Raw genomic sequence first — 21,191 nt, forward strand, 5'->3', positions numbered from 1 at the left:
TTTGGAGTTTTCATATAGTTATATTTCCATACAAAGAAACAACAATAAAAAAATGCAATACATGAAACTCTCTGGAGAAACTGAAATGAAGAGTTCCTCGACTAAAAAAAAAAAAAAATTGAATGTGAGCAGAGAACCAACCACTGATGGCATGGTAACACTTTATTTTACAGCACCATTTCACCTGTTACTTACCAGTAAACTCACTTAGTGCTAGGTAACACTGAGAATAATCAAATTTGTTATCTTTACTGCACAGACTTTATTCTTATATTTACTTGTTGTTGTTAACAAGTTGTAAAACTAAGTGTCACCATTACTTACTAAAACCCAGCTTTTTCCCCATCACGATTAGGACAAAGTTAACAGTGACCAGTTTAAAAAAAAAAAAAAAATCACACTTGACAGGAAAAAATGTATTGCTGCTGCAGAAAAATAAAGAAGGAAGGAAGGATGTAGTCTATGAATGAAGCAATAGAAACCAACAGTCGCTAAGTTCTGTGCTCACACTCAACATGGATGCATGAAGAACGTCTAAAAATTAAGACATCTATTGCATGTAAACAAGAACTATCTCAAACTTAAGGAGTTCTGTTGATATGGACATGCTAGTTCAAAAATGTTCCCCTCAGAAAAACACCCTGATGCGTCACACACCATCAATTATTGGAGGGAAGCTGAACATTGAAAGAAGCAACTTAGTATCGTCCTGCAAAAAGAAAATATAAAATGCATATTAGTAGTAGTCGAGTCAGTGAAATACCAACACAGTCAATCTGCTTTCACCAGTCAGTAAGGATATGCAAACTAGCAGTAGTCTGATTTCATGTTCAAGGATGATACAATAGATGCAGTTAGGCAAGCTTTCTATTGTATGCATTTTTCTTCACACTTACGTGGGCTGTAGGAGCGAGACCGTGAGCGAGACCTGTATCGACTGTAGTAGGGTGATGGAGAGCGCCTGCGACTGCAAAGACACAAACGAGATTTAATATATTTTCTCCCACGTAAGAGTTGAACACTGCCTTTGTTCTCACAAATTATTACTCACCTATACCTATAGTCATACTCGTCATATCTGTCATAGCGGTCGTAGCCACGGTCATAGTACGAGTCTCTCCCTCTCCTGCTGCTGCTGCCGCCGCCGCCGCCACTGCTGCCGCTGCCGCCACCCCCGCCGCCGTTGCTGTTGAAATAAAGACAAACAAGGCCGTGACTTTCAGGCGTCTTTATCTCTTGGGAAACACAGCACCGTGTCTAAATCAGCATAAATGCTTACAAATCAAAATTTTGTTTCAAGAAAGGATACAGTTAGATACACAGATAATATGAGTAAGCTCTGACATCAGAACATTACACTATCCCAGTTCTTCACTCCTGACGATTCAAATGCACATTTACGCTTCTCAGGGACTTCAACTATGTGATGTAAATCAAATGCTACACGGGAAACTGATATGTCAGACTTGACATTAGTGTTGATCTTACTGAGTTGGTCGGCCCATGTAGATCCCTGGTGTAGGGGTATGGGGACGTTTGGTAATGGAATAATCTACTCTGATCCGCCTCCCGTCCAGCTCCATGCCGTTGGCTCGCTCCATCGCCTAGAGAACACAAGAGGGAGGACAAGACAAAGATGTTATCAGACTATTGCAAGCTCTTTGGCAAATATTATTTAATTCACAACAACCCACCTACATTACACACAGTAACCCCTTGCTATGAGATCCATGACTGCAAGGTGGGGGAATTTGTGGCAAGGCAGACACCTAGTGGTGTACTCATGTAATCACAGCTGAATTAATTGGAAATAAAGAGCCAAAAAAAAAAAAAAAAAAACCCAACAGGTGGCCTTATCTGAAGTGGAGGACCTTTGAACCTGCATGTACTAAAACTATGAAAACAAACTGATAAAACCAATACTAAGACTAGACTTTACTTAGTAGTTCTCAGGACTCAAAACCATGCCACTTTTCATTCTAGCCATTTAATCTGTCATTACATTACACTTGGGACCCCAGTGAATATAATTAATTACATCAAAAGACAGAAAACAAATAAGTCTCTGGAAACAGGACAGAAGCTCACTGGCCATCTGACCAATAAATAAAACCACAAACATTTCCCATACCTCTTTGGAATCCTCGAGTCTCTCGAAGTAAACAAAGGCAAAGCCACGGGAGCGACCCGTGCGCTGGTCGTACACCACATTGACTCCAGCCAAAGGACCATAGCGCGAAAACACCTCCCTCAGGTCACGCTCTGTGGTGTACAGGCTCAATCCAAACACTCCCAAACATGTGCTGGGATCAGGGTTCGCCTTGAAGGGTCAAAAATAAAAGTATCAAAGTTGATGATCACCCATCTAATGTTTTGCATACAAAATCCTCATTTGCTGTAGTATGCAAAACATGATTCTTCATGCATCCAGCACTTTACATGTATAATGCACTGAGCACATAACGGATTATAGAAGTATCTCTTTCCAAATCCCAAGCACAGAAAACAATTCAGCACCAATATCTTACATTAATTCATTTCAAATTTTTGAAACATACTTATTTATACATTTGCTTCAGATTAGTTTTTCCCTGTTTAGGGAGAAAATACCAGTCCAACTACATTGGATACTTACTCTTATATTATAACGTCTGGCTTGCAACTAAGGCAGTTATGTAGTTATTACTAAAAATGTAGGAATCTGTGTACAGTTTAACAACAGGGTACTAAAACTTTTCCTTCCAAGGATCTTCATTTGTACCAGTGCAAATAAATGCTCAGTGGGTAAACTGTGACAGCTTTAATAACCCCTTAAACTGCTTTCAAAAAGATGCCCTGGGGACACCTATACACAGTACAAACCCATTGCATTTGCCATCTGCTTGCTTTGAATATTCCTGCTTTGCATTATCACATGGACCTCTTATAGCAGCAGTGTGCTACAAACATTACTGACCTTACAAACTGTGGTCAAACGTGTTGCTGTAAGAAAATGTCCATTTTATGACATTCCACGCCACATGGAAGACCAAGGAAATGAATTTATTTTACTCTTTAGTTACTATAAATATATACAAGTCTAGATTTATTTATTACTTCCTGCCTTGATTTATTACCAAATATCCATGTATCCAGATGTTAAATGTTTGTACTTGCATTTTCCCTTAGCAGTTTTCTCAAAAATTCAAAAGCTTGTCACAGAAAAGTTTTAGCATGCATTAGCTCAACAGGTATACATATGTATTATTTTATCTATTCATATGATGCTAGTTACTGTCATAATGAAAAAGATACACAATATTATAACTAAAATATATGAAAACTGCATACACACACCTGCACTAACTGAAATCCTCCACATATCACATTGGTGCAATAAAATGAACATACAATGATTTAAATACTGATCAAATGTTTTATATCCTAAATACTGATGCGCTGTCTGATGCGCCCATTTTGCACTTTGGTAGGAAATCCAATGCATGAAATGTATCAAAATCTGTATAATATGCCACGTTTTATTTCCATTCCACCAGGTGGTATTTAACCCTTTATCTATCACTCTGCACTACATCGGGAGCAGCACCTTTGACCCACACAAAAACATTTCATTTTTTCTTTCCCCAAAATATGTCAGAAGGTCCACATACCCTAACATCAGCATCACCACCATGACTGTATGCTTCTTTTGTGAAGTCATGGCTCTGTTGATATAATGAAAGGAGGGGAAGGTTAATGAAAGGGGTTATTAAATGTCATGTCAGAGTGGTTTCCCACAGCATTACACACAATCTTCTGAAAAATAACTTGCTCACAAATAAATCAAAAAAAAAAAAAAAAAAAAAAAAAAAAAAAAGAACAGAAATCCACTTGCACTTGACATCAAACTATGTCCCACTTAAATCATAAAATTCATGTAAATATGTTTTTAACAATCATTCTTGAATCCATATGCAAAATGTTGTTTAATGTATGCAAGACATATCGATTTGTGTCTCAGTCTTTTTCTTTTTTTACTTATAGAAATGACTTCCTTCTCAAAAGTGTCTCTTAGCAAAACATTTCAAGCAAGACTAATTTTGTGTTTAATCTATCAAGCAACAGGTCATGCACTTTATGCCCATGTCCCCACTAATTATAGGATAAGATGTTCAATAAGCCCCCCCCCCCCCCCCCCCCCAAAAAAAAAAAGAATATGTTCAAATGTCAGTATTAACACCTTATAAATATTTGTGAGCTTACATCAAGTGCATTTTGGTTCTCCTCTGTTCTTTTCTCTATCTTCAGATCTTGTCACACTTACCCTGCTGCCAGTGTGGCGGCGCCGGTTTGACATGGGAGAAGTACTCTGGCTCCTCCTGCGGCGGTATTCGGGGCTGTAGGAACGAGAGCGTGACTTCCTCCGATGGGAATAGGACCGAGAGCGTGAACGGCTATAACGGCGGTTTGAGTGCCGCCTAGATCGAGACCTGAAAAAGATGGAGAAGAGGCATTGAATTTAACTGTACAACAAATGAGACAGTTATAGATGACAGAAAAGAGAAGGAAGAGGGAAGCTTCAAAGCAACTTAGTGACATATTTCAGCTCCCAATGAGCATTTGTTTGATAGCAATATAATGTGACTACAGTATCACAAAAGCCATTACAAAATGGAGACAACATACCTAGATTTTGACCGAGAACGGGATCTGGACTCAGAGCGTTTGGAGGCCCGGGATGGGCTCGGGGAGCCAGACCTGCTCTCCGACTTGACCCGAGCTGGACTCCCACGATCCGATTTAGATGGGGACCGTGACCCCTATTGCCACAGCAGCATGTTAACAATCTTCTCATGAACAAATTCATTTATTTCTTTACACAGAAACATAGAGTATGTTGTACACATACAGTTCACCTGTCTAAAATGCACAGCTTATGTACTGTGAAGGAAAAGGTTAGTAATTTTACAATTTCAATAATAAATATTTGGTGTACAATGTGGCAAGTCATTAGCCTTATATAATAATTGTACATGATAGGTCTATTTCCATGTCCACCTGGGCCATCAAGGAAAAAATAAAACATGCATTTTTATGTTACAGAAAGGGAGCATAGTAAAGAAAGGACATACGTGACACAAACAGTATATTTACTTAACCTAGAGACACATTCATTCTTCCAGATTCTTTACACGCTACTCCCTTTTCTCAGGATTTCTATCCTTCTTCATTCTTCTTTTTTCAGTTTTCTCATTTTCTGATTCCGGGTCTGTTTTTCCTCTCTTCACCCAAACTGAAACCAGTTTCATTTTAGCCATTACACTGCAAGCGCTTCTATCTGACACCATTCTTCCGTCACATTTCCTCCCTTTCCACTTCTATGTTCTGCTCTGTACATGTTTTCATTAGCCTTCTTTTATCTTGAAAATTTTCTTCATCATTCTTGGATAAAACTCTTCAAATCCTTCACGATCAATAACCTTAATGAAAAAAGAACATTCAATAAAATTAAGATCATAGGTTTAAGGAGAAAATCTTAAATGAAAAAGAACACTGAATGCAGTACAATTACATTAAGTTTAATATTCAAGAAATTATGTAAATGAGCAAAGTTACAACAATTTAAATTATGTGGTAACAAGTAAAGGTCTTAGATATATTATGTGTTTTAGCAGTGTTTCAGATTTCCAATTCAGAGCGTGAAAGCAGGGAAGGAAGAGTGGCTTAGGACTACATCTAAATAAATACTAGAACAGACAAAACAAAAACCCAGGTGGCCAATGTGCAATGACGGTTTCAGCAATAGTAGTGATGTCCGCATTAAAGGCCGTCATAAAAACGTCGCAGATGGCTTGTAATAAATTTCATGTACAAATTAGTCAAATGCTATAAATTAAACTGAAAACGCAAAATTAGGTCAACTTCCTCCTCCAACGTCGCTAGCAACGTGCAGTGGGATCAGTAAAACCTTAAGTGCTAGCAACGTTGGAGTTTGGATGAAGCAGTCTTGCTAGCAGAGCGGGAACCGTTCATGTAAAACACTTTCGATTACATGCTCGACTAGAGTCAGATACACAGCAGCACTCCTCTAACACAGGCGAGCCAACAAAGCGTTTAACGTCGACGTTAAGCTATTCATTTAGCATTAGCTCAAATTTACATTAGCTAGCGGTGAATTCCCCTACAGTGTCCTTTATCGGCAGCCACACGGAAGGAAAGGAAAAGGAAGAAAATGAGATATTTGGTATCATTCGACGTGCCCACTTACCCGTGCTTCGCAGTTTCCATCCTCAATGTCGCTCATTGTTCAGTAAAGCTAACACGACCGCGTATTTTGACAGAAATAATCTGCAGTGGTTTACACAATATTTTGTTCTAGCTGGTTGTTAGCAAGAAGATGGCGCGTGAGGTGGGTGTTATGTTTATGTACTGCAGAATCTGACGTCATCTCCTTTATCATCGCCCACGCCCCCTTCACATAAAATCCAAGGCGCCCTTGAACGTCTCATAACACACCCTGAAAACTGTTAAGAAAGGGTGGTAATACAATACCACCACGCCATGAAAATCACTCCATTACAAATAATAGTCTTGCATTGAAAATGTTCATAAGTAAAACTACTCGTCATGGAAACTGCTCCATTCAGTGTTACATTTACTCAAATAATAATGAAAATGTATTCTGTAAGAAGCATTTAAATGATTACACAGTACTGTTGGGTAGCCTAATTTCTAATATTGGATCATATTTTATAATCTGAACATATTTTATACGTACAATTCTTATCTAAAAAGTTATTAGTTACTTTATTTGACAGTTGTCAAGTTAAAATAGCATTAAAGTTAAGTATAAGTGAGTAAAAGTGTAATACTTGTTAAGTCTTGTGACTCTCTATCACTGCCCATGATAACCCAAGATTTAACTGGTAAATTATTATATCAATGACCTCAGCATTTTTCAGTGGGGTCAGTAAAACTTGAATTGAAAACTTATACATACACACACACCTCTTAAGGACACATTTAGGATGCCCTCTTTGGAAACCACAGGGTGAATATTTGGATAGAACCAAATAAAGCTAGATTCTTTGTGGGGCACATCAGGTCACAACTAAGATCCCCTGAATGACATTAGACATATTTTTTTGTGTCAAATTTAATTCATAGGTATTAAGCGGAGGGTGATCAGGGATAATTTTTCCATGAGGTCAATTTATTAGTAAAGCTATCTCACAGCAGCTGGTGGGCTCATCATCATTTCTACTTTAGCATTATGAAGCAAAGTACAGTTATGGTGTCACTAAGTGTAAACACAGTCAAACCAAAGATCAATAAATTCATTCTATAGTGACCACAACATACATACAAGTTTGTAATATGTCCGCAACATTATGAAGCAAAGTAAATGGGCAATTATGACTACTAGTTTACATTTTAATCACATTCTTTTTCATGTTTTAGTTTTCCATCCACATTGACTTTGTCTCATACCATCCCCAAGTAATATTGATTAAAGTATTGCCTATTTTTCTGGCAGGACAAAGTCATCATGTAAATGAGCATTGTGATGAGCAAATTATAGATTTTCTACCTCTGGGCAGGACAGGATGAGGTATTTTGCCAGCATTTCAAAATATTATAGGAACCATACTCAGCAGGCAGGCTGGAAGAATGAATATTTCAAAGCCTAAAACATACCTAAAGTCAAAGTTGGATGAGCCCAGTATTTTTAGAAAATCTCAAGAGTCACAGTGCAACATGAACCCTGAACATGTGTAAGCAGTAGGTCAGCCATCTGAACAGCATTACAGGGCTAAATACTGACCACACAGTACATTCAATCTGTTCCACATCTACATTAAAAACATCTCTCAACACCTGGTATGGGAACTGTTGGATTACAACTGAGACAAATCACACACACGCTCATGTTTACAGTAGCAAATAGACATCGTTCCATCATATTCTGCATAACCCCCAAATTGTTTCGCAGCAACTGTATACATTTATACTTCCTTCAGATGGAGTGCATATAACATTCTTTGGATTATCTCTTATAGGTGAACTATAGAGTTTAATGATCCTTAAAATCACTACACGTGTAGGTTAAAATCTTATTCAGTCTTATCTTATTCATATGTATTTAGCAACCACACCAGCAAAAAACTGAAATGTTGCTATTCCTAACTATCATGACTGTACTGTTTAGTTCAGCATTTTGATATGTTGAAGCAGTATTGTAATTATTTTTACAATTTAGACAGAGAAACATTTTAAGCCATGTTTTATGATAAAGCGTATGAGATTCAATTTGAGTTCCAAAAGTTTATACCTCTTTGCTTTCACTTAAACAGTCACAAGATTCAAATGTGGCATTATAAAAAATGCTAAAATGTAAGCCGAATAAAATCAGCAATGAAAATATAAAAATGCACTGGATAGTCTTGGTAAAAAAAATAAATATCAGCATATGATAGGACAGAGCATGAAAAAGTCCTCTCTCTTCTTAGATGCATCCCAAATTTGAAGTTTCTGGATGTCCATGTGTCTCCCTATTGCTTTCCAATTGTCTGATGTTACATCAGTGATAAATGCTGGAAAAGTGTGATGTGCTAAAAACAAAAACTCTATTCATCTATCAAAGCTATGCTCCTTGATGTGGTCGAGGCCTATTAGGCATGTGTGGGTGAAGGCGGGATGTCCCTGGATGGCTGGAGGCCAGGACGCCCCCTGCTGTGTGGGAAGTGTTAGTGGAGGAGGCATTGACCACCAATTCGATTTTGCCCTCCAGTTTGACCAGCCGCGTTAGGATGTCATCCAGCAACACAGCTATAGTCCGCTTCAGATCAGCTGTGTGTGTATAAGAGGAGAGAGAGAAAATACAAGGGAGAAAAAAAAAATCAATGCTTTTTCACAGCTATGAAACACAGTGTTCATACAGGATTAAGCAAGTTATTTTATGTGCATGAAAGACAGTGGTAACCCCATTTGTTGTACAGCATCAATCCAAACTTCTTCTAGAATACTTACCATAACCAGCCATGGAGGTTCCCTGTGGCCCACCTGGTGCGTTCTGGTTCTCCTCTGTCAGGACCTTAACATATCGCCGACTGAGCTCCAGGATCTGCTCACGCAGCTCAGCACTGCTCTGATGTCGAGGCTGCTGCACGGTGTAGCGCAGCAGCATAAGACCCCATGCCAGGCCGAATACCAGCAGCAGCACGCTCAGCTTCTGGGACATGTTCCTCCGCAGGAGTGCACCCAGCATGATACAGGGGGCGGTGAAGGGGAGGGGCACTAAGGAGGCCTGGTCTGTGGCTGACGGTTTTATCTTTGATAAAAATTGTGACAGTATGTTGATTCCTGCAAGGAAATTCTCTTCTCTGTTGTCCTTATCCACAGAAGTCAGAGGCTAACGTCCGCTACAAGGCATTCCTAGAGCCGGTGTGGATTCAGTGTCTCAGTCAAATAAACCCCAGCAGGGCCTGTGCTTGTGCAATACCCATACAGTTGAAGAAGTCTCCCTAACCACTAGAGCATCCTGTCTCTGCTAAGATGTGAGAAAGTGACTGAACAACGGCAGATGCCAGGAAGTGGATCAACACAGAAGCTGATGCCCAAAGACACCAATAGTCAGGGGGTTTTGGGAAGGTCTTGTGGTTTCAAGATTTCTAACACCAAATGATGAATGTAGATTCGGCCTTCAGGCAGGGGGTCCACAGACATTGTTGACTATGTTGGAAAAGTACACCAAGAAAGACAGAAGAGATTAAAATTAACAAGAAAGAAACACACGTTATTATTGGTTTTTTTTATAGATTCATTTAGCAGAGATAAAGTCATAAATTGGCAAAAGAATCTGACATTCTAAATGAAAAACCATTTAAAGTATCATTTATGCAGCCCATCTATGTTAACTCATACTAGCCTCAGAGGCCTGCTGAGAATTGTGGATTTTAATGAGAAGATCTGTGAAGATTTCTGAGTGGATAAATGCAATATTGTCCAACACACACAAACACAACCGCATGTGCTGGATGAAGAACAAAATCCACCTCATCATTATTGGCAAGGAGCTGGTGGCTACTTCAAAGTGGCTTTCTAGACTATTTAGCTATTATAAAAGACAGATTTCTTTTCTGCTTTGGGTCAAGGTGCACAATAGCCCACTCATCAACAAATCTTTTTCAGCCCTCTTAGCCCAGAAACCTGATTACCAGTTTAGATTTCATGGGACCCACTTTATAGCTCTAGATAAGAGAAGCAGCAACAGACAGAGGCATAGAGGGCATTCAGTCTCTAATCCCATCTCCACAATGGTTATTGGACTGACAAATGGCCCGAGAGTGCACTGTGCACATGCAGGGGAAATTAGACAGTCATTTCTCAGTTTTCACAACTTTGTCACCAAGTTCATTCTCTGTCCTCTCTCTTGGGTGTGGTAGTTTCACTATTGAGGCCTGAGCTGGGGCAACAACTGAGGGAATAAATTATGAAAAGAAAAGTAACAGAATACGTTTAATGATGCTTCACAGTGTCTCTCTCTCTCTCTCTCTCTCACACACACACACACACACACATCCTTCCTATGACATAGTTGCTACTGTATATCAGCACTCAAGGGCAAAGTAAAAGCAACAGCTAGAAGTACACAGGAAGCAAAATGTGTTCTGACACACATGCAAATGCACTTCCAAGCTCTACCACCTACTACATGTGTTTCAACCTTCTAGTCTCAACAAGCAACTGACTAATGTTTTTGCATAACCTTCTGATGACGAAATGTATTCATATTAACTAAGCTAATTTTAACCATTCACCAAAGTGCTACACATTTCCAAGAAACAATAAAAGCAGCAGAGTTATCTTACAGATACATCTCTGCAGATAATGCATGGCACACAGCAACCATATACACAATCAAGAACAGATAATACTTCAGGCTCGAGTTAAAACTCTCTGTAGAAGGTGATATGTTAACAGATAAGAGTAAGCTATGTCAACCACAGGGCAGAACCTAATAAGCCTTCAAGATGATTTTCTGCGCCTTCCATATGTCAGTCAATAGATATTCATCTCAGGGTTTACACTTGTTGACAAACAGAAGAGTTTTGGTATTCTGACACTGACTTGCCTTCACTCTCATGCTATTCACCAGACCCAGTCATTGTTCTATGGAAAGGCACACCATTTAGGCCACAACCAATGAATGACAATGAATGTTCCACTTGTTTAAATATAGTGTTCCTAATGGGATGATTGACAGTGATAAGGCACACGTTAGTAGTCCACCTACCTAATCTAGAAGTTGAATATTGACCACAACACCTGTCACGTGTGACTCAGCAACAGCTGGCAGGGTCAGCGATAAATTTAATCTGATGATCTGCAGAGTTTAAACTAAAAATTGAAAATATTAATACTGTTAGGGAGGAGGTGGTAACGGATATGAAGGTTTAGGTGCTGTGCATAAGACGATAACAGTTACTTTGAGACTCCAACAGTGTAAACACACAGTCCTGGGGACTAACCACAGATTGACATCTTAGCTAACATGTTGACTTGCTCAACTTATGACCACACGAAGTTACACTAATGCATGGACAGTAAGCCAACCAAAACTTCGGTAACGAATGTTGAGAAATGAAGGATGCACTAATGTCGAACACTTAGTTTTAATACTTTTCGCCTAAAATTGATTCTTTTAAATATTTGTTAGCAGCCGCTCGAGCTCAGACGAAGCTGTTTCCAACTCCACTAACATTTCATGTTAGCTCGACATGTTAGCTCGGCCACACTCAAACTTGGCAGTCCAAAAACAAAAACGACAAAAGGGCGAAACATTATCTGCAAATGTAGTAATTCCCATTACAAACAGACTATTTACCCCCGTATGTTGGCTTAGAGGCTATCTTGTGGCTGAAGCAGGAACACCAGACTCCAAAGAAGCAGGGACGAGACGACTGTGAGCTCCAGCTGCTACCTCTGGCTGACACTGAATGATGCTTGTTGTTTGACAACCCTGGGCTGTTGTTGTTGTCGCTGGGGGAAAACAGCCCGCTGTCTCCTTTAAAATAAAGTTAGCTGCCGAGCTTCGTGTTGAGGTGTCTGTTCACTCTGGTAGTCAGTTCTGCTCCTTCCTCTCCAGTCTCGAAAACGATGAGGTCCTTGCACACGAAAGTCGGCAGCTAGAATTCCAAGCATGCAACTGTGCGGACTGTCATGGTTCCCCTGAACGTCTACTGCGTGCGTCATTACCACGGCATCATGGGAAATGTATTCATATTCATATAGTTGTAACATTTAGTGCAGGTAAGCCGTTAGGATACAGACCAGCTAAAGCTATAAGGCCATAACATAGCGCCAACTAGCGTTGTAAGTGTTGAGGATATTTGCTAAGCTACAAAGCTGCTAAAGTTAATTGTAACTAGCTTAATTTCTTTTTTTTTCTTTATCTCTCTCCAAGTGTGTGTGTGTGTGTGTGTGTGTGTGTGTGTGTGTGTGTGTGTGTGTGTGTGTGTGTATTTCATTATGATAATTATTTTATATTTCTTTTTTGCTGTTCACTTTGCGACCGTTAGAGGGACCTCTACATTCATTTCCATAGCAACCTCAAAGCTGGAGGTAAACAGTAGTTTGCTATGCAACACAAAGCCCGCAGTTATCAGTTTTGGATTTCTGACAATGGAGACAACATGTCTTGATAAATCGGCTTTAAAAGCAGTTGATGAGTACTGGGAGTACAGAAGGTTTGTCTCAACGTTAGACCGAATGCTTTTACGATAGATCTTGGTTTTAGCTAATCTCTGGAGGGTTTTTCACTTGGGAGCAAGCCACCAATATGCGACAGCTAATGCCAACTATCTGAAAATTCACTACAAATGCTGAAATAACATGATAACAATTTTGGTACAGGTTGTTCAGTTCATTGTGTAGGTTATTATATTTGCAACAAGTGTCTTTGCTGTATTTAATGGTGATTTGTCTTTTCCAAGGATTGTGGGTGATGATGATAGAGGTAGGCTGTTCACCCCAGAGCAGTATGAGGAGTACAAGAGGACGGTGCTCCCTGTTCGCATGAAAAACAGGCTGTATGTGAGCTATGGAATGCCAGGAGGTATCGACTGCAAACTAATTGGTCCTGAGACACAGTGCTTCTGTACACATAGGTAGTCCATTACAGCATTACAAATTATGTCAGACATCCTTCTCCCACAGACATAAGTACACAAATACATTTGTGAGTAATATAATCTCGTCCAGGTACAAGCAACATAAGACAGACTTTGAAGTGCTTCCCTCTGAGCGGCCCCTGGCCCTACCATGCCAGGTTAGGGGATGTCACTGTCCTGGATATCAGTATGTTCCTCGAAATGGGCCAAACCCTGTCCGCTGCAGGTGTAAACACCTACCTCAGGATCACAGTGAATCTACTGGCCACTTATGCAAGAAATGTGAGTCTCAAATCACTATGTTTAAAGACAACAGTAGTTCACTGGGGACCAAATTAAATTTTAACCAAGGGGAAATCATATATGTAAATAATGTTGAAGATAATTTTCACATGCCTGTTTCCTATTAACTCATTTTCAGGCAGTTCCTGTTCTGGGTTCCAGAGCCCCTACATCTGCGGGTGTGGCCAGCCCTGCTCTGCCCACCAGACCCTGGTGAGTAGAGTCAAACATCACACAGGCTCTTTCTAGACATAGCTTTACAATATTGCTACAAATTGCCCAAAGACACACAGATGCACAGTTCACATCATTTGAATTCAAATCACATTATTTTTTTGTAGGTTGAGACAAAACCCGAGAGGGAGGCGCGGGGTCAGCCAGTAGGCAGGGATGTCCCATATGCTGCCATGGGGGGGCTGACGGGGTTCAGCTCCCTATTGGACGGTTACCTCACTCTGGAGGCCTGTGGCTCAGGTACCAGATATCTAGCTGACATGACAATGTATCTCTATGTGCAATGAGAAGCCACAATAATAGATCCATCTTAAAATGTTCTTGTGCAGTGTGGTAAGTGAGTCTGGAACATTACTTGCATATGTAGTCATGTGGAGCAACATCAGGCTCCAGGCAGAACAAATACCAGTCAGTCTAATTCTCAGCTGAGATATTCTTTAATTCAAAGAGTCAGTGTTTTGGTGAAGCAGCCCTTGTTAGACTTTTGGAGCACAAAAGGTGAAGAAAGTTCCCTTCAGAGGCATGTGAGGGCAGCAAAGAGCAGCACAGCTTCAGTGTTGAATAAATAAGTCTGCAAAGCAGGTATTTGTTGAAGTCAAAAGTGTATTGTAGCGTTTTACCAGTATACATTTGTAGTAGAGCTGTGATGATACAAAAATACATGTCTTTCATATTGTTGAGAGATTGATTAGGTTCTTTTAAAAGACATTTTGTAAAAAGCATGCCAGGTTAAGTTTGCAAGTTATTTCAGACCAATAATGGCTTCCTCAATTTTTGACAGGTCATTTTCATCTCTTCTGAAAACCATGTAAATTTAATTAATGATTGAATGTGCAACATTAATTACATTTTTTATCCATTTATGTGTAGTTAATTATGCATGATTTAATATGCTATTGATTGATTACTCCACAGTTTGGCATTTGCTTTCCACACACATAGGTACTGAGTTAAAAGTCTGAAATGTCACATTCAAATATCCTGTGATTCAGATTCTGGTACAGGTAATGCACATACACAGCATACTGTTTATATTAAATAAGCTTCATACCTGTGAGATACATACCATTTTTCTCTTCGTACCAGATCTGATTTCCAAAATCTGCTGTATCTTTTCCAGACCAAGACAGAGAAGAGAGCTGCCAGCAGGGAAGCTCAGCATCCAGGATTAACCAAACATCTACGAAAGCATCTAGCTCTAAACAAACATTAAAATGAAATGTTCCTCTCAGAGTCCATCTGTCAAACTCTTATATTAAATATTGGACTATTGAAATTAACCATATCAAATAAATCACATGCAATTTACGATCTAAACACTTGAAAGCATTTTGATTGTTTTTAAGTATCTGCCTTTGTTATTGTCGTGACGCTGTAACATAATCAGCTGTCAAAGATGCAGTCATGTCAGTCATAAAATTAATATTTGCCAGTTGATACTCTAACCAACCCATGCTCACTTTTTTTCTAACAGTCCCTCATATTTACCTCTTATTCACCTCTATATGTTCTATAAATTGGTCAGTTTACACATCTGAGGTTTGTGTGATTGATGTTCCCTTATGGAGAGAAAGCCACCCACTCATCACGTCACCAAAATAACACCAGAACCATGGAGCTATGTGCTCAGTGATGAGCACAGTTTTTAATTTGCAGATAGATGTACCGTCTTCGATTGATTAATCCCATTCCTCACGGCAGATCAGCGGTGATGAGATGATTTAATCCATGCAGTGAATGGAGATTGAAGCAGGTCATGTTTTCTACATTGGTGGCCCACTTTCCAGCATCTGTAACTGAGAAATGAAATTAACAGGAATCAAAATCAGGATTCACTCCCACTCAAATGTTCCCACTGTGTGAATGGCAAGTCATACTAGATCAGCATCTACACTGGTGCTGGCCAGTGCATCTCAAGTCACCTCTGTTGTAATGTAATTATTACCTGAGGGAAGTTGGTGTATGTGTGTGTGTGTGTGTGTGTGTGTGTGTGTGTGTGTGAGCTGAACAGGTGGTCTTAAGGGAAAGGAAGTAGGGCTACACCTGAAGCACGACCTGGATGCACCTGAGTCCCATCTGTAAGCTGACACTTTAGATTCAGTGTGTAGCTACGATGACTATAGTATCAGGTTGTCACAAGATAAAGCATGTACACACACATCCACGGCTGCATACACGCTTTAAACCAATCATGTTTCCCCTTCGCTTCTCAGAAGAGCTTTGTTGACTGCTTGAATCAAGTGTCCTTTAGAAAACACTTGACCTGTTTCCACAGCTTACTCCTGGACATTTTTTGTGACAGAGGGGTAGAGGCAGTCGGTGGAGAGGGATGGGGAGAGAAAAAGCGAAAACCCAATTAATTTAAGAGGTAAAGGCCTGACACATTAGTCTGGCACAATTACAATTTAGGGTAATTGCCTCTCCATGGCAACCCTGTTTAGGAAGCTACAGGTAATTTACTTTGGTCATTGGTTGAAGGGAATGACTACTACACTTCCCTTATCCCCATGGAAACCACGCCCAACTTGACTGACAGCTCTGACACTACAAATCAGGAGGCGAGCATGGAAGATTAAATTGGCAATTACAGTGCAAGGAAACACTTAATTACCCTGGTGACAGTTACGGTAAGCACACATCGACTTAACTGGTGACGAAGAACACACTCCCCTAATTTCCCCACTGACAGAGAAAGAGGTAACAAAAAACTCAGGGGTACTGAGTAACACAACAGACTGACAGGTGCTGACAAATCACTTAAAATTGTCAAGACATATTCTCAACCAGATGCTAATGAGAAGAAAAATACAGCTTGAAATAGAATTTTCCAAAATGCAAAAAAGACAGATTAGAACATCAGCTCCTTTACTAACAGTGTAGTACCTGTAGGCTATATACAATATATATATATATATATATATATATATATATTAATATATATATATACTGTAGGCTAGAATCCATTTGGATGTGAAAGCTAAAACAAATGATGTGAATCCATAAAATCTGTTGGCTCAAATTTACCATCCAAACCTTTACTTCCATTCTTTTGTTTTTCCTTCAACTGACTATAATCAATATAATGATATTAAAGAACTGCATGTCTGATCTATGTAGTGGTAGTCTTTGCTCTACGGAGTGTGTTAGCACCTTTTAGCTAACTGTTTTGGTTTTTCAGCCCGCAGCTTTAATGTTTTGGTTCACTCACTGTTCTCATTGGCAATGTTTTTGAATAGAACAGGCAGCTGCATCAGTAAAAAGGCTTTAAAAAAAAGTCCCTGTACACCTGCACTATACGCCCAGCTCCACACAGCAGGCAGTAGAAGTTAGCAGCTAGCTAGTGAACATAGTGGAGTGTTTAGCAGCTAATTAGTTGGTAGAGATGAGAAACAGAATTAAAGGCAGTGACTGTCAGGTAGACACAAACACTAATGTTGCTCCGTCTGCTGGATTTGTAAATAGGCAACAGCTAAAAGCAAAAGGTAAAAGAAAATTATGTAATGACCGAGAGATAAATATTATAGCATTAACATTAAGTTTGAGGGTGTATTAATTTACCATACCATATTAATGGTATTAATGCAGATAAAATAAACACACGTGAACAAACAAACAAATATGATTTATCCCATACCTATGCGTTATTTCCTGATGTGAATATACATTTTATTTTTAAATTCATTTCAATGTATTATTGTTCACATATCACAACTATACTATGAACATTAAAAGACTCAAGGTCGACAATCCAGACAGCTGTCTGTGGTAGCCAAGCTTTGTATCAGCTTTTAATTAAATAATGGATCTCTAAGCAATTTTCAAACATCATCTCTGATTTTCACTGCTTCTCTTTCCTCCAGGTATCCTCCTCTGATTATCCGAAGAATCAACCTGTTTTCTGTTTAGGACAGATCACGCAATACAGCTTGTTCTGATTCGAAGGACAAAAAAATCCATCACAGTCTTCTAAAACTGTAGCACAACCCTACGTATGATTTTGATTCAGAACATCACGTGTGTGTGTGTGTGTGTGTGTGTGTGTGTGTGTGTGTGTGTGTGTCTATTCCCTCTCTTTTGTGGAAGAAACAGTGGGAAATAGACAATGCAGCGACTCTGCTTCGATAACCTCCTGTGGTGGCAAACTTGGGGAGGAGGATGGAGAGCGAGTCGTGAGAAATGGATTTTGCTTTTTCACAAAGCACTGTGATAATGAACAGAAAGGGATGTTGTATCGCTGGGTTAAATCAATAGTAATGTTTGACTAACAAAAGTGTTTAAACACCTGCAGGCACACCACACACACAAACTCATGCATGTACACGTATTAATGTAGTGCATCTAACACATACTTAGCATGCTGTATGTTTGAAAGGACGTTTAGGAAGTTAGTGCTAATTCTTGTATCAATAGGGCAGAGTTATCAGTACCACTTAGCAATGACATAAAAGGTTTACAAGAACATATTGTTAAAGGACTAAGTCAACAGAAAACAGTAGTACTTTCATGTCATTTCTGCTGTAATAAATATAAACATGTTATTATTACTTTTTTTCTGTAGAGGGTCAAACCAGGTACTTACTTTAAGAGAAGCCACAGAACAGAGAAGTTCACCAGAGTTCTTATTCTTGTGGTCTAATTTTCATGAGTCTAAAGAAGTTGGCGTTAAACTCTAAAGCACTAATCTATTTGACAAATGTTACAAAAAACTGTGTCCATTTTGTGGGGGAAATTATCATTCATTGGATATCATTTAAAATTCAGCTAATCTTTTAAGAATTGCCTCAAAATACAACAAGTTGTCAGTGAAATATAAGTGCAGAGCTTCACGTATAGAGTTGCCTTTACAGATTGGAGTAGTATTTCAGACCTAAATAAATACTTGCTGTTCAATACATAAAGATATTGTTAATTTTTTTAGGAAATATGCTTCCTTGCCAAGAGTAGTAGGAGTTCAATACTACCCTGTCCATTATATGGATAACATCAGTAGCAGGTTAGCTTAGCTTATTATAAAAAAAACTGGGAAACAACTAGCCTAGCTGTGTGCAAAGGTAACAAAATCTGCCTACTAGCACACAGGTGTGTTTCTAAGAGAAGTACATTTGACTGTTGGACTACTGTGTTTATTCACTCCAAACAAAGAGCCAGTGTGACAACTGTACAGAAGTTAGCCGTAAGTTAGCTAGCATGAACCAACATTTGCATTCAGCTCAGCCTCTGATTGAACATAGAAATCTCAGAAATCACTTAAAACTCACCAAGAAATGTCTGGGTCTTTCTATTCTTTCTCTCTCACTCGTCCTCCCACCTTGTATGTTTATGAGGGAAATTTAAAAAACCCTGTTGTTTGCAATTTGTTTTTTGAAAGTTGTAACATCTCCAATTCACAGGGATGTTCCTAAAGCTTGTTATTTAAACAAACAAAATATTTCGATAGAGACAGGCTAGCTGTTTCCCTCTTTTTCCAGTCTTTAAGATAAGATAAGCTAATCAGCTGCTGGCTATAACTTTAAATTTAACTGACAGATATGAGAGTGCTATCGATCTTGTCAATTAATTGTTGGCAATAAAGCTAAAAAGTATGTTTTCTAAGGCTATTTCTTTAAAACACTTTTTTTTCCCTGGTCAAAAATTATAGGCATAACTCTAAATTAAGATAAATAATTAGATAACAAGATAGGTAATAAATAGATAATGAAACAATGAGATTAATGCCCATCTTGTATCAAGACTCATTTTTGACCTGGTCTTAATTCAAAGTGTATTGTCAATAGTTGTGTAGCATCTGAATCATCACTTTTATCAGAATCATCACTTACATCTTAAACCACATTAAGTAATTCCTAATTACTATACTGTACCTACTATTTATTACTTCAGTGTGAGTCTGCTCCTTATGAGTGTGTCCTTGTGAGTAACTGCTTTCGCTCAGAGAAATTCAGCCATCTGCACCCCGCCTCTACCAGCTACCTGAATGATAACATTAAATCTGGAAATTGCTTTAATTTGAGGAATAAGTATTTGTACACACTCAATGGCTGACTGACAGCCATGTGGAAAAATATGTTCTTTCATGAATGCTGCACACACTTCAGAATTGATGCTTTTAACCGCTTTCTAATGCATTAGGTGGACTGCTTAAATCATACATTTCCTCTCCATTATTGAGCTTCTCGTCTGTGAAGCCAGCACATAACATGGTCTCTAATGTGCTGGTAATATATTTAACCTTCCTGCAACAGTGCTTATCACATTAACTCTTCAGACCTAGTGTTGTCAAAAGTGTTTTCAGCAGACATATTATAATGTGAAACCTCAACAGTGACGAGATTTAGGCATTGTGATGTCCTTCTTTATTTGTGCTTAATGTCTTGTGTTTGAATATGTTTAATTTCCCCCATAAACATAAAAGCCTATTAAAGGATTACAGTTTTAATTAGATGCTTAAGGTTATTTTTATTTTTATTCATTCATTTATTTTGTCTTGTATAGATTAAGGTCTACTATTAAAATCAATATTATATATATATATATATATATATATATAATTTTATATATATAATATTCATATTGTTTACTGAAAGAGTACTTCACTTTAAAAAAATATTTACAACTTATTATATTCATTCAATAAGATAAGCTTGCATCCTATTCCAAGAAATACCACTAAATTAAAACATATAAATGATACAGAAATCCATTTAATGTGAATACAGAGCACAATACCGGTAAACAACACTTACATATGCTTGTGTAGCATCTGAATCCGTTTATAACCATTATTTAATATCTTTGAGGTTTAACAAACACATAGACAACTTGACATAACAGTGACACATCCAGACTGTGGTCTAACGTAGGTCACGACAGTTATTAAACCAAAGTTTACTGCCCTTTGCCATGGTTACAACTTTCATCAGGTTTCCTAATGTTAAGGCTCAGGATTCTGACCCGCACACCTGAGCCGAAGCAACCTGTCACAGCTTGGCGGCTTGACCCTCTGTTTGTCTGTCAATCAAAAGACCTTATATGAGGTTTCTTTTGACGTGGTGTTTGTGCTGCTCTCACCCCAGGAGCAGATGTGGCAGAGACACATTTATATACACAAACAGAGGCAGACACACTCTCACTGAGATTGCAGACGACAGCAAGGAACATTGAGAGAAAAGGTAAAGACAGGTCAATTAAGACACTAGAGACTAGATTTGGTGACTCTTACAGCTGTGGGGGCTTAATTAAAGTGATAGAAGAACAAATGAGAAAGACGACAAAGGACATTAATTTCTTGTTATTCCCTCATTGAGCAGCTGTCAGCATTGTACATACTCTGAACTGAAAGTGGAGAAAAGCGTGTGTTCTCTGAGATGTTATATGGTTCAGTAATTGCTTGCAAAGGCTGTCAATTAATGTCAAAGCCAAAACAAAGAAGCACAATTTGGGGACCTGCTTCTTTGAAGTGTTGATAGCTAACAGCTCAGAGAAGTGGATAGCAAAAACATCTTTGGTGGTAGACCAGTTCTGTGA

At 38.8% G+C, this 21,191-nt stretch overlaps 3 protein-coding genes across 3 annotated transcripts; 1 reads left to right on the forward strand and 2 right to left on the reverse strand.

The window, feature by feature from the left end:
- Positions 1–6,387, reverse strand: tra2a (transformer 2 alpha homolog). The gene is made up of 9 exons (XM_022747579.1): positions 6,248–6,387; positions 4,666–4,799; positions 4,304–4,469; positions 3,651–3,704; positions 2,132–2,320; positions 1,489–1,604; positions 1,052–1,186; positions 897–967; positions 1–709 (listed from the first exon to the last, which is right to left on the reverse strand). The coding sequence occupies exons 1-9, from the start codon at positions 6,281–6,283 to the stop codon at positions 699–701; spliced, it is 912 nt and encodes a 303-aa protein (XP_022603300.1). The 5' UTR covers positions 6,284–6,387; the 3' UTR covers positions 1–698.
- Positions 6,388–7,397: 1,010 nt separating this feature from the next.
- ccdc126 (coiled-coil domain containing 126) lies at positions 7,398–12,196 on the reverse strand. Its single transcript, XM_022747711.1, has 3 exons — positions 11,867–12,196; positions 9,010–9,711; positions 7,398–8,829 (listed from the first exon to the last, which is right to left on the reverse strand). Exons 2-3 carry the CDS (start codon positions 9,245–9,247, stop codon positions 8,624–8,626), a joined length of 444 nt encoding a protein of 147 aa, XP_022603432.1. The 5' UTR covers positions 9,248–9,711; positions 11,867–12,196; the 3' UTR covers positions 7,398–8,623.
- Positions 12,197–12,609: 413 nt separating this feature from the next.
- Positions 12,610–15,059, forward strand: fam221a (family with sequence similarity 221 member A). Its single transcript, XM_022747593.1, has 6 exons — positions 12,610–12,728; positions 12,975–13,148; positions 13,243–13,433; positions 13,573–13,646; positions 13,775–13,907; positions 14,788–15,059. The coding sequence occupies exons 1-6, from the start codon at positions 12,664–12,666 to the stop codon at positions 14,883–14,885; spliced, it is 735 nt and encodes a 244-aa protein (XP_022603314.1). The 5' UTR covers positions 12,610–12,663; the 3' UTR covers positions 14,886–15,059.
- The last annotated feature ends 6,132 nt before the right edge of the window (positions 15,060–21,191 follow it).

The sequence above is a fragment of the Seriola dumerili genome, unplaced genomic scaffold, assembly GCF_002260705.1.
Source record: "Seriola dumerili isolate Sdu_G_001 unplaced genomic scaffold, Sdu_1.0 BDQW01000110.1, whole genome shotgun sequence".
NCBI classification, from domain to species: domain Eukaryota; kingdom Metazoa; phylum Chordata; class Actinopteri; order Carangiformes; family Carangidae; genus Seriola; species Seriola dumerili.